The sequence below is a fragment of the Harpegnathos saltator genome, unplaced genomic scaffold, assembly GCF_003227715.2.
Source record: "Harpegnathos saltator strain DR-91 unplaced genomic scaffold, Hsal_v8.6 scaffold54, whole genome shotgun sequence".
NCBI lineage: Eukaryota > Metazoa > Arthropoda > Insecta > Hymenoptera > Formicidae > Harpegnathos > Harpegnathos saltator.
The window spans coordinates 1,219,744-1,234,037 of record NW_020230360.1 but is presented as its reverse complement, the minus strand read 5'-3'; the positions used below and the strand labels follow the sequence as shown (position 1 = coordinate 1,234,037).

Genomic DNA, 14,294 nt, shown 5'->3' with positions numbered 1-14,294 from the left:
GAATTGGGATACCTCTGCAACTTTTATGTAAATAATTCACAATGCCATCTACACGTGAAGGATGGAAACTTTTGTACATCCCTAATACTAACACAGCCGGCTGCACAACAAGCCATTTTAATAGTTCGATAAAATTGTATTTCGGCAGAATCCGTGACGATATTCGAATTTTAGTGTATAATTTTTCAGGAAATCCTATCACTTTTCAAATCTCGATCTTTTTCAGGATAATATACATTCACCAGTTTTGTACATAATATTTCTAAAAGTAGTCTAACATAAAATGTACATTTGTGCTCGTATGTGGGTAGAACTCATTGATCTAAAGAAAAATATTATTTACCATGTTGCAAACAGTTACGCGATAATTATTGAGATATGAATTAAAATCAGCGAAGCAATGCGCGTTGTTTGGAATGAGCTCTGTAGAGCGGAGCAGAAAGGAAATATTTCATTTATGACTATTAATATGTAGTTAAAAGTTTGAAAGGGTTCTTGAAAAAAAACGTATATACGGATCTTAAAAAATAACTACCTTAAAAAAAGACATTGAATCAATAACCTTTTTTGTATAAACCGTTGATAAGAGACACATTTATAATTCTTACTATAACACACGATATCTGTGCAAATATTCGCGCTCAATCAATAAACATTTTGTTATATGTTGCTTATTGGTACTAGCCCTTTATTAAATATATAAATACATTTTACTATTAATGAGAAATAAGAGCTATAAATAAGTAGACGAGAAATTAGAAGCAGGAATGTTTCAAGCGGATCAAGTGAATTCTCAATTTGGAACAAGGATCAAATGAAATGCCAAAGGAGAATAGGATTATCTCTTAGTCAGAGAAGTTTCAACCTTATTCCACGCCTTATTCAGTGAGAAAGTTTCGAAGGGGTTCGAAAACACTTGGGATTTTCAGAATATAACAATAGAACACGCTTCTTCGGGACATTAGGCAGAAGAAGAAACATTGAGCTTCAACAACAGTCGGAACGTATAAAGAATATCTAACGCTGGAACGACCGATGATTAATGCAACTTACCAAAGAGGTCAAAATGATAAATTTTCGAAAAAATTAGACAAAGACAAACATGTTTATTTTTTTCAATTATTTCAAAACATTGAAACATAATAAATATAGTATGATGTAATATAAAAACCATAATATAGTAATTAAAAATATAAAATGAGCAATAAAATAAAATAATAGATAAGTTAAATAAATAAATAAAGAGATAAAATATGAAATCAAAATATAAAATGCATAGTTATGTAAAAAGCATTTGCATAATTCTTCTAGAAAATTACAAACTGGTCACCTTCAACGTAAATAAATAAATAAAACAAATAAACAAACTCAACACAAGCAAGTAAACAAAGTAGATAAATAAAGAGATCAAATATGAAATGCATCCTTAGGTAAGAAAAATTCGAATAACCCTTGCAAGAAATTACAAATCGGCCATCTCCGACGTAAACAAATAAATAAGACGAATAAACAAACTCAACATAAATAAACCAAGTGAATAAATAAAACGACCAAATGTAACATCAAAGTATGAAATGCATCATTAAGTGAAAAAAAGTTCGAATAACTTTTGTAAAAAAAGAAAATTATTTCTGTAAGAAATTACAAGGAGGCGGTGATTTTCAACCCCTTGGTGCTTCCGGTGAGAAGATAAAAGAGCATCCCTCTCGAGGATCCTCGAATTTCCTCGACTCTCCTTGCATTTTCTGGTAAGTTCCTCCTCGATGACTTCCGCGTGAACTCGCACGACGCATCGCCAGGTACGAGCTGGAGCCAGGTGCAACCGCCCCTTCCCATTCGACCCCTCTTTCGGCACGAAAGGTCTCTCTCTCTCTCTCTCTCTCTCTCTCTCTCTCTCTCTCGCCGGTCCGTGGAGGCTCTCCGCTTCGCCGGCGGAATAGTTGCGAGCGTGAAAAGGCCAGACTGCAGATCCAGCTGCAGTCGTCCGTCCGGTCGGCATCGCGTTCGCAGTTGCGCGTGGCAGAACGGAACGAAACGGAGCGGTGCGGTGCGGTGCAACGACAGCGGCGGTCGATGGGATATAGCGGTGATGTGCAAGAGGTGGGTCATGATCCGCGCATGGTCCGTGGCAGGATCCGTGTTGTTTTTCAAGCGCGAGGACCTGCCTGAACCGCGCTCCGACCGGGCTGAACGAAGATGGCCGCCTGACAGTGTCGAGGAGCGAGGATCCTCGTGCGCGCATCGATCGCGCGCGCGCGCGATGTCTAGGCGGTCGTCCTTGAAGGGAGTGTCCGCCGAGTGCTCAAGTGGACGTTGACACATGCGAGTTCTGAGACTGATATCGAAGTGTTTCGGTGGTGGCCGGCGAAAGCCCCGCGAAAGCCCCGCGGAAGTCGTCCTCTCTCTCTCGGCGCGAACGTTGCTCTTCCGTGCCGTTTAATTGTTGCACTCTCTCTCTCCTCTCTCTCTCTCTCTCTCTCTCTCTCTCTCTCTCTCTCTCTCTCTCTCTCTCTCTCTCTCTCTCTCTCTCTCTCTCTCTCTCTCTCTCTCTCTCTCTTTCTCTCTCTCTCTCTCATTCTCCTTCTCTTTTTCTTTCTCGAGGATACTTCAATATCGGTTGACGAACGATAAATTCCCCTCGCTCGGCTTTCGTTACTGAAAATACAGCGCTCGGGGGTGACAAGGATGAGTTTGAGTGGTGTAAAACGGAGTGACGAGGACAACCTGCGCGTGTCGTTTTTTTATATGTCAGTAGCGAGACAGACGAGCTTGACTGAAAAATTTTCCGACAGATGAGACGAAACGAGAAGCAGCTGTCGCTTTTATTCAACGTTACCTGAGCGCCGATTGTTACCTGTCGAGAACAGATTTTAAGAATATTCGACTATTATGAGAAGCGTTTCTTGGGACTTTCAAAGGGTCCGTAACTGATCTCGATCTCGACCAGGGCCATAAAAAGCACGGAAACGACAGATGTTTCTCTTTTTTTCCCCATTTTCCCAAGAAAGCCCATTGATCTCTGCGCTGACATTCTTCACATATCCCCAGTCCCAAGGTGAATTGCGACGGCTGAAAATTTGGAAATTAAACATCAAGTTTCGAAATTACTCGGTGACGGGACGATAAGAGGATTGCTGTTGCTCTCAATTAATTATCGAAAAAATTACTCAATCACCGAGAACGATAATTATTATACTTGAGAACATTTCGGGGATTAAAAGGTCGTTCGGGTCGGATCGTTAGAATGCACGGTGAACCGTAGAGAAAAAGTCGTTTCGGAACTTGCAGATACTTTCAAACATTTACAAATACACTTCTCCTGCGCCTGAAAAGGTGCAATTGATAAGCAATTAATAATAAGTAATGGGTAATCAGTGAAAAGAATATTTAAATCTATATCGACGTCCTTTACACACACGTTAATCGCAACGTAGACGGTTGTGACTAAAAATTTCTAAATTACTTGTCGGGATGATGAGAAGTTCGGTCGTATTTAGTTATTGGAACAATGAATGCTGCTTCTAGAAAGAACATTTTGAAAATTTGAAAATTTTGTTCAATACGTGAACAGGAAAGTCGTCCGTAACTTCTTGCAGGAGTGACAGGACGCATCCATCATTTAACGGGTGAATCTCTCCATTGGAAAGCAATCTTTTCGTCAGCCTAAACAGATATATGCTGAAGATCGCGCAAAAATTACAATCCTTTTTAACACGAATGTTGCAACTGCAGGGACCGGAACTGATTCGTAAATTGTTCGAAAAGTCTCGCAGGACTCATAAATTATTTTCAACTTTCGAGCCGGCATCGGCCGGCCTGTCGAAAATATTCCATCCTTTTTAGGATGGAAAATTTGAAAAGTGGAAACTATTGAACTATCGCATATCTCTTACGCTGACGTTTTACACGTACCTGTTCGAAGACGGGCGATTCTGACTAGAAATTTCCATGTCAAATTTCAAAATTACTCGATGACGAAAATGACAAAAAGGTATAACCCTTGGTTAGTGAAACTCACAGCACACCGGGCGGTAATCGTTAAGGGCGTTTCAGGGGTTGTTAGCAAGTTGCTTCGAAACAGTTCGAAACAGATTGTAATCCGCAATGAAACTGGAGAGAAGGTATTCGGGACTCATATCTACGGAGACCTCCGACTACTTAAAGACGCTGTTTCTTCGTTAGAGAAGAGAACCCGAAGCCCACGCTGTGAGTTCGTTGCAAAGTGAACAATTTCGACAAAAAATTATTACACGAAATTCTGAATGTCACTGCATGACAAAAGGGAGGGGGAAATTCTCGCTGTCTCGTCCTGATTGATGAGTACCTCGACACCGGCCGGCAGGACGTTTGAGCGCGCAAAAAGAAAATCCTAGGACGGACCATTAGGGTCCGTAACGAATCCGTGAAAAGATTACTCGACATTCATGAGGAACCTCCGACCATTTGCAGGTACTTTTTCTTCGCCTGAAGAAGAGAGGGTATTGGAGCCCCCCCGCGGTCGCCGACGGACGTAACGGAGAATCCTGGCTCAGAGATCCGTTACCTTCCGAGGAGAGCAGAGGTAAGCGAACGAGCGAGCGAGCGAGCGAGCGAGCGGGCAGAAGAAGCGGCGATCCTGTTGGTTTCCACGAGACCTCGCGGTAGTTGCGAAAGCGCGGCCGGCCAACGACCAACAACTCGCAACGAGTGCTCGCGCGACTCGTGCCCGAGCGCGGAGAAGCGGAGAATTACGAAATCGCCGTCGTCGCGCTCGTCGTGCCCGTGTCCCATCATAGTCCCGCTAATAAATCGCTAACGCGAACAACGCTCCGTGATATCGGATATGTCATATCTGCGGAATTAGCGCGCGCGCGCGCGCGCGCGCGCGACAGCTCGATGCCGGGCCCGGAATGCTCGGTCGTGAGTGGTGTGCGTGAATCTCGGTGCCGCGTAGTGTGTCCCGCGAGAGGATACCAGCCTGATATCGAGGTGGATTCCGCGGAGTCGGTTATCTCGCACGGCGCGCGAAACACGCGCTGAATCGCGCGAACGTCGACGAAATTCGCCGTATGCTGCGGCGAGGAGGCACGAGGGAGGGAGGAGGACGACGAGGAGGAGGAGGAGGAGAAGGAGGATAACGAGGTCGTCGTTGCAGGAGGAACGGCGCGCGAAGGACCCGTGCGCGTAGGAGTATCTTCGAAGAGCGGCTTCTCGTGCGAGTGAGAGAGAGAGAGAAAGAGAGAGAGAGGGAGGGAGGGAGGGAGGGAGGGAGAGAAGAAGAAACAGCGTGAAGAAAGTGGTCCTCGTCGAAGGAAGCATGTGGTAGTGCGGGGGGAACCACGGAGACGACGGTGCTGGTGAGACGTCGAGAAGGCACACACGGAGGAGGATCCTTGGGAACCGGAAGACGGCACCTGTTAGTGCCTACCGCGACCGCCGAGGAGTAAGCAAGGTCCAAGCAGCGGTGGCGAGAGGGGGAGAAGAAGACGCGTCGATCGAAAGTGTGATCACACATTACGTCCGGATGAGTATCGTCGCTGAGTGCGGCAGCTTCCTCGTGGGCGCGCCTTCCGCCAAGAAACGAGAAGCGGAGCGTGCGACGATGGCGGCCACGGCCGGCAGGTACGCCGTCACGGAGATGCGCCACTCGAGGAGCGAGGATCTGCTCGGCGCGATACCCGGCTCCAGGTCTCCCAGCCCGGCCGTCACTCTGCCGGCCACGGCGTCCGAGGACGATCTGATCGCGAGCAGTGCTCTTCGGGACGTGGATGGCTGCGGCGACACCGACGGCGGCGGCGGCGGCGGCGGCGGCGGCGGCGGCGGCGGGGACTGCACCGCCGCTGGAAGACCATCGCGACCCATCATCCTGTCGCCGCCGAGAGCGCCGGGGGTCCTCGCCGATCGGATTGACCCGGAGGACTCCATCCGTGACATCGTCACCGAGAATGATCTCTACAGGTTAGTGAGTAAACGAAGGATAAGGCTTTTTACTCTTGTCTGGCCGCCGCCAAAGGATTTTCTGTTGATTGCACGAAAACTGCTAATTTTTCTTCCCACTCCGTCGTCGAGCTCGGTTAGTTTTTATCGGCGAAATATTCGGGTGATTACCGTAATTCTGTGATGAAAAGTTAAACGTGCGTGGTATGATTTAAGTAAATACCCAGATGGACAAATCTCGACAGGTTGTTTGCATAGAGACTGAATTCGAGAATTAAAATAGTAGCATGAGTACATAAAGATGCGTCTTCATACAAGAAACATTGTAGCAGCATATAAAAGAAGCAATCTGATGGAAATTGCAACTCATGCTACAATTGTGTCGGCAAAAGGCCACAATTAATCAGCGATACAAACAAACTAATATTTTGTTGCAAAGTATGGAATAATAAATACGTTTTTTTTACAGTAAGCATATTATAAATATGTTATGCCGCTTCAGTGGTATCATAAAATATATATTGAATGCACGCATGCTATTGCCAACATGTCCGTCTATCTGGGTATGTAATAACTTCATGGTTGTAATCTCTGTTAGGAGGTTAGGTTACAACAATTTTGTCGTAATGTTTACTGCAACATTTTCTCTGTGTACACGTGTGAGACCTTGATGTACAAATCGATACATATAAAACTTAGAGATAAATCAATATCATCTCGATATTAGACAATAGATGATAGATAAAAGAGAGAGAGAGAGAGGGAGAGGGGGGAGATATCGGTGAATGAATAAGAAATCTAGGTTCGAGGGAGTCCGAGCCTAGACAGCTTCGTTTTGTTATCTTTTCTCTCAACTTACAAATTCCAAAAGTGCAATTATGCTCGGGAATATTCGGAAAAATTCGGAAAGATCTTCGGAACTGCTGTCACTTGAAAGGACTCGCTCAAATTCGCGGTGAAATTTGAATCGAGATGTTAATGTTGGCATTAATAGTAGAAATGAAACGGAGCAATAATTTGCTTAGATTACAATGAAAAGTTAATGTTAGCGTTGTCGAGAAGTCGAGAAGTCGAGAAGAGCCGTTTTTGCGGTAAAGATTATGATCAAACGAGGGACTGAGAGATTATAATCAACACTGATAGCGTGGGAACTCGCATATTGTCGAAAAAGATTGGAGGAACAACTCGCCGCGGCGAGCGTGTAACTCGTTCAGGGACATTCAGAAAGACGGATATATCATTAGACTAGCCGAGAACTGTAAAATCCAAGCTGCGAACGATTTAATTACAGGAATACCATCTCGGCGAATACATGAGAGAGAAAGAGGCATCGGTAAAAGTGAAGCCCGGGTAACTCAATAATAGAGCGGTTACTCGGCAAGCGAAAGGTCCCGGTTGTTTGAATTCCAGCCCAGACAAACTCGCTTCGATATCTTTTATCTCATCTCACGAACGAGCAGTGAGAATTCGGTTTGAAACGTTCTGTAACCGGCATTCTGCCAGTTTTCTGCGCGAATTTTATCAAATATTGAGATGCATGGAAATTAAAAAAGAAAAACAAATATATATATGTATATCTTAATATTCAACAAAATTCGCGCGACAGTCTTGGCCTCTGGACGTTTTTCCTTATCGAGTAAGATTTATAGTATATTCATAGCTACATAGGGTGACCTAAAATTAAGAGCGCGATAATGCTCATTAAAATAGAGACTAACAGTTGGTCGCTAATTTGCGTGGCTTGGAAAGATCGGCTTCATTTTCTCAAAGAATCGGGACGATTTCCAGATCTCCGATCCTTCGAGAAAATGACGGGCGTGACGCACCGCCGTTGGTCGTCGTGTGTCGCGCAGTTGCGTATTTTTGTGCGTCGCCAAGTAGAGAATATTCTGACGATATCGCCGATTACTCACGATAGCCTGGCCTTGCCGACTCGACGAGGAAGCCATTACCATCTGCTCACCTACGCAATCGAGGAACGGAAACGCGAGTCGTTTCTTCGCTGAACGATTGGGAGCGGCATCCGCGGCGAGCGAACCATGACCGCGTTTATAATAGTATAAGGGCCGGTTTTTCAATCGTAATTTAAACTAAAGATTATCCGATCCTTCCTTGATCCATAAACCTAGTTTTACATCTTGTGTGTTTTTCAAGCATGACGCTGAAGACAGTTTAGATAAATCTTTGTTATTCTTAAGTTGGCAACGAAAAGTCATCGCTGTGCGGGTCACTTTTAGACACGTGGAGATTTAGATTTTCTAACATGAGTGCAATCTAGGACACCCACAACCTGGAAATCTTGCGATATTGTAAAACCTTTCATGAGGTCTTTGAATATCTTCTTTTGTATTCGGAAATTTTACATATGCAGGTCTAAGTTGAGCAATTGCCCTTGAAACTTTATTAATTCTTTTATTTGGCTATACTTTTATGAACACCAACAAAATCACCTACTTTTGTCAAAAAAGATCCACTAGCATAAAATCTTAATGTTAATAATATCATTTCATATATACTGAAAGAGCCTGATTTCTGGGAAAAAATAAAAAAAATACAATATAAATAAATTTTATACTATTCGTACAATATTCATTATTAGTAAACACCATATTGTGCAACTAGTTAATTAGTTAAAGCTAATATAATTGAAAAATATTCTATACATGTCATTTAATTTATATGACATATATTAATACCTTTCAGTTGGTGATTGAGCAACGTCTTGAATTTTTTCTATTAACATATGAACTGTAGTTTTGGGTAAGCGAAATCTGTGAAGAAATTCCTTTTCATCCTAAATTTCAAAATGATTTAGTATTTGCCTTATAACACGATTTTTTCTCATATTGATATGTTTTATTGATATTCTAAAATATCCTCATCTTCACTACTCTCTTCATAGTATTCTTCATCAAACATCGTAATAAATATTTTATACTTTTATAAATATTTAACAATATGATTTTAAATATAATAATAGAGACACTGTATTGTGTGTGTGTGTGTGTGTGTGTGTGTGTGTATAACGACGTTTATTCATTCATTAAACGACTTTTAAACGACAGTCATCATTCACAGTTTAGTTAAACTATACTTGATTTACTTTATCACTTTATTATTTTAAACTACATTTTATTCTGATCTATCCATTGAAAAACAGTCTAATGCTTTTGAAGAGAGTTTGGACTTTGATCTAAATTTAAACCGTTATTGAAAAACCAGCCCTAAATAAAATATTAAAGGCTGTGCGCGCGCCTCCTCGACGTGCCGATATCGACTCTTACTTTGATAATTGCGTCGCGCAGCAACATTCGCGATGCTATCAGGCGCGAGGTATCCCCGTTATCGCGCGATTTCGATACGCGTATCGAAAGGAGAGGAGAATATCGTCGCGATACTGGATATCGAGAGCGGTGCGGCAGCTAAATTTAACCGGTCGCGGTTACGCGATACCAATTATATTCGCGGTGCCGGCTAATTACTTTCACATTTCACCGTATCTTCGTTCTTTATTAATGTTTTCATCCACGCGTCGTAACGCGCCCATTCACAGCTTCGTAATAACTAGGAAGTCCGTAATTACCGCCGTCGCGCGACTTCGAGAAAGATCAACGCCGGGAATATTGCGCACCGCGCGAGGATTGTTTCTTTTTTTCCTTCGATTTCATCTCCCGATTGCGATTCTCCCGTCGCATGCGACGAAATCGCTCGCGAAAAAACAGAACAGACCAGCGCGCGAGTCGGATACGTGCACCGCGCCGGACAATGCCTGGCGTTTGAAAGCGCAGTAAATTAGCCCGAAGCCCTTACGTAACGTATAAATTTTCCTTCTGGAGTCGCGTAATGCCGGTCAAAGCGACGGTAACCGGCAGTTTGTTAACTGCTTTGCCGTTACGAACAATAACAACGACATCACGGTACATTTACAAGTACGACGTCAGCGACGAATCAACAACGTTCAATCAACGATACATCAAATCTCGAGCTCGACGAGAAATTTCTGGCTACTTCAGTTCACTCCCCGAGTCTCTCGTATTGAAATTCTATACTCGAAAAGTAGACTGACTGTGCTGAATCACTGAAATCCGAGTGATTTTTCATACAAAGTGGTTCTCCTTCATTCTGAATCGTCGAGTGATTGTTTCTTCACTTGGAATTGCAGAGTGAAACTGATATATTCCACCGTCACAGAAACATAAGGTGAATGTCTTAATTAGCAATTAAGTAACCTCATCGCACGTGGAAATATATTCATAAAGTAATTATACGTATGTATATATACATGCTGAAGCATACAAAGTTGAATTTGAAAGCTTGAAAAACATCCAGAATTATACAATCGCGTTACATTTTGCTAATTTACAGAAAGATTTTAATTAATTTATTTATCTGCTTGTGATATTTATTATTTCCTCAGAAGTGAAAAAAGTGATAAAAAGTGATTATATAATTGCATTACATTTTGCTAATTTACAGAAGGATTTTAATTAATTCATTTATCTGCTTGTAATATTTTTATTATTTCCTCAGAAATGAAAAAAGTTATAAACAGTGATTATATAATCGCGTTACATTTTGCTAATTTACAGAAAGATTTTAATTTATTTATTTATCTACTTAATATAATTGTAATATTTATTATTTATTATTTTTATTATTTTATTATTTATATATATTTATTGTTTCCTCAGAAATTAGAATAATGATATTTTCTCAGAAATAACGGAGACGTAACGATAACATTTGGATAACGGATAGGTTAGTTTTGTTTGACTGTTTAATTTGGAAGGAGTTAAAGTATGACCACATAGGTCTTTGACAAATAGATATCTGATCATCTGAAATCTGACATTAACCATCAATTTTTAAGATGTCATCGAATAATCACCCAAACTGTCATGTGGCCTTGTAATTATGATGTTCCAGCACTTACTTGGCTCTCAATTTTATCCGAAATTTCTTAAGATCGATGACGTATTTAAATTCAAAGCCAGAACGTTTATTCCGGATGAACATCGATTCGATCACCCGATTTACCGAGGAAAACGAGTGCGCAATTGTCGAAAATTAGAATCCGTCGCAATTGGGACGTTCACATTGTCTCTAATCGACCGAAACATTCGCTCATGCGGAACTAAAATTCACCCTAAGCTTCAGCGAAAACACACCCTAGCGGTTTTCCGCGGCAACGCTTCCCCCGCCCCCCCACCCGCCATCGTTTCGACTGAAAAATACCGCCAGTTTTCGCTCTCGTTTCGCGCGAGAGCCCGCTCCAAGAAATTTAGAGGCCACCTACTGTGCTCATCGCCTCGAGAAAAACACGCCTGGAACGTAATAGTCCCCCTTGCTTATGTCATCGACTATCGATTGCATTCGAACACGAGCGCGCGCGCCGGCAACCTTGACGCATGCCTCGTGTTTCCGGGGCCAGCCAGCCCCGGGTGACTTTCGCACTTCGGAGCTCTCCGGGGCCCCCGGTCGACCGACGACGGCCTGCCGGTCCGGTCCATTCGCTCGCCGGCTGCCGGAAGAAACGCGCGACCGCCGGCGACGGGCCGCCGGAATGCCGGTCGTTGCCGAGGTGCACGGAATCAGTCCGGATCGGGGCCCGAATAATTCGCTCGGCCGCGCGAAAGCGAAAGTTCGCCAACGGGGACCAGCAGTAGAGGAGGAGGAGGAGCAGGACGAGTGAAATCGAGCGCCGAGAATCGCGGGGCAGCCCGAAAGAGAGAGAGAGAGAGAGAGAGAAAGAGAGAGATCGCAGCAGAGTCACAAACAGGACGGGCTTCTGCATCCGTCCGTTCGTCCACCTGTCCGTCTGCAGCCATTTCCGTCCGCTTTCGCGAACAATGGCGAACAACAGGTCACCGCGAGTCCATCGCGGCGGACTGGATGGTGCCGGGAGGAGCGACATGAGAGCTTCCGCGTACGCGAGATGATGATCTCATTGGGAATCCTACGGATCTATATAATTAATCGCCTCTCTGTCTCTCTGTCTCTCTCTCTCTCTCTCTCTCTCTCTCTCTCTCTCTCTCTCTCTCTCTCTCTCTCTCTCTAATTGTACCAGTCATCCAGCGAACCTCTGACCGCATTTGCACGGCAACGTCAGTCCGGTATCGCAATAATCGCAAGTTAGTGAGCTTTCGCATCCTCCGTGGAAGTCTATTTCTGGATCTGAAAGAATGTACCAATTGGATGCGAGAAACCACCAACTATACGGTAGTTACTAAACCGGATTAAAGCTGCCGTGCGAGCATCGTCTCTGGTTCTAAGCGCCACGCGAGCGACCCTTCATCAGCTGACCACATGTTTCCTGTGCGCAGGTTCGTTCTCTTCAAGCGGCACTACGACAAGTACGTGGCCCTTTCCGCCAAGTACGAGGAAGCAAAGGATATCGCTTACTACCTGGAGGAGCGTTATCATGAAGTCAAGGTAAGAGAAATCGCTCGTGATCGAAATTCGATTCGCCGCGATAACCCGATATCGCTTCTATTATCTGCTTTCCGTGCGGCGCGTAATTAATAATAAGACGAGTCTGTGCCGGACAGAAGCGTATAGAGCGAGTATAAAAGCGGGAGAGAGAGAAATGTGTCCGATCTAATCCGATCTAATCTAATCTTTTAATCTCATTTCTGCAGTTGCCCCTATTGACGGCGATTGCATCGTAACGGAATTCGCTCCGCGTTTTTATATGTACAGCCTAAGTCCGAACATTGAAGGCACACCCATCATGCGCAGGTGAAACAGGTTCGACTGAACAAGGAAGTCGCGCTATCACCTTGTAAATATCGCGATGGTTGTTAAGGAATTAATTAAGCGGTATCAGAACGAATGAGCGCATGATGGGAAGCGATCGGACGAATTATGTACGCGTGTGTACAGAAGGATAACCTCCAGCTTGTAAGGAAGATGTTTCACTTCCTAGGATCTCCTAACGGTCAGCATCAGCCAATAATACGAGGTGGAATGATGTAAAAAGCATGCACGCGTGACGTACAAAGTCGAGCATCGAAAAAAAGCGCGATATCTCTCGATATCAGCTGATACTCGCCGTTTTTTGGGAGATTCTAAGAAGCAAATTATCCTTTCCATGCAGACTTAAGATTATCTTACTTTATGTGTCTATCTCAGTCTGTTGAGCATTAATCGACTAAAATCTTACTAACCAAGACAATCGGCAGATTATTCGTCAAAATCAATCGTAATATTCATATAATTATGAATAGTTTAGTCGATTGACGAAATAAATTATTAATCAGCGTACGATTAATAAAAGTAATCAGTTGAAGCAATCATATGTAATAGCGATTTATTCGACGTTAATTTTGATTGTTTGAGTCAACCGAAATTTTTCAATCAATTGATGCCTAATATTGTTGCCTATAGGATATGTCTTGCCGCTTCCGGTACGTTGACTTACATTATTACATTATTTTCGTAATACTTATTACCACCCAAGCAGAAAAAAGATATATAAAAAATATTTTTAAAAATATTAAAAAAACATTTTTAAAACGTAAAAAATAATTTTAAACGTGTTATGAATGTAAAATAAATATTAAATAAACATTAAATAAACGTTAAATAAATATTTTTTTACAACGAATGAAAGAAATGTAAAAAACATGTAAAATAGATATTTGAAAAACGTTAAAAAATATTGTCTGCTGATTGCGGAAATGCTACAGTCGCGAATAAAAAAGTGGTCCAAGTAAGTTTCAGAATTCATACAAAAAATAGCAAATAACCTTATTATTTACGATTGTACAGTGACTGATACAATAGCCTTAACATTTTGTGCGACTAAATTATTAGGATTTTTTTAATTGTATACAATACTGATTTATTATTTATCGATATAATTTATCGATTTTAGTTTATTAGGACTTCTTTTCAATTGCATGCAAATAGTATTGATTTGCTGATTATTCAAGGTAGAGAGAGAACGATCCTGTCAACGCGTAGCGCATTTGCCACAGCGACAGCTTTATATCAATGTCTGAAAAGGAACTTGTACGATTAGAAAATATTAGTAACCTTGTACTAAATGTTCAGACTGTTATGTCGGTCTCTGTGTACAATCGTAGATTAAATTAATTAATTAAAAGAAAGGTCATCCCGTAACTTTTTGTGTGAGTTTCGTAATGCACCCGTCTTGTCTAATATGGAATAATTTTCCTATCACAAATCAAGAATTCATCCATTGAATTAGACGGATACATTCTGATATTCACGTAAGAATCCGAACGCGCAACGCTTCTTCTGTCTGCAAGTGCGCACGTCTTTCCTGTCGGCCCGTTCTACCTGCAAGCGACGAATACCTAAAATTTGCAGACACCCTCTATACATATATGTGCATACACACATACGTATCGTGC

The 14,294-nt window shown here is 42.6% G+C and overlaps 1 protein-coding gene across 9 annotated transcripts in view; it reads left to right on the top strand.

The window, feature by feature from the left end:
- The first annotated feature begins 1,941 nt into the window (after positions 1-1,941).
- Positions 1,942-14,294, top strand: part of LOC105190546 (coiled-coil domain-containing protein 6) — a 30,105-nt gene continuing 17,752 nt past the window's right edge. The window contains exons 1-4 of one of the 9 annotated variants that reach the window (XM_025303334.1): positions 2,573-2,747; positions 4,450-4,561; positions 5,135-5,937; positions 12,240-12,348. In XM_025303334.1, the coding sequence (XP_025159119.1) occupies positions 5,504-5,937; positions 12,240-12,348 (543 nt within the window). In that variant the 5' untranslated portion in view covers positions 2,573-2,747; positions 4,450-4,561; positions 5,135-5,503. Of the gene's footprint in view, positions 2,101-2,572; positions 3,056-3,107; positions 4,207-4,449; positions 5,938-12,239; positions 12,349-14,294 lie in introns of those variants that run through there. The other 8 variants (XM_025303329.1, XM_025303325.1, XM_025303326.1 and 5 more) reach the window with 8 other exon arrangements.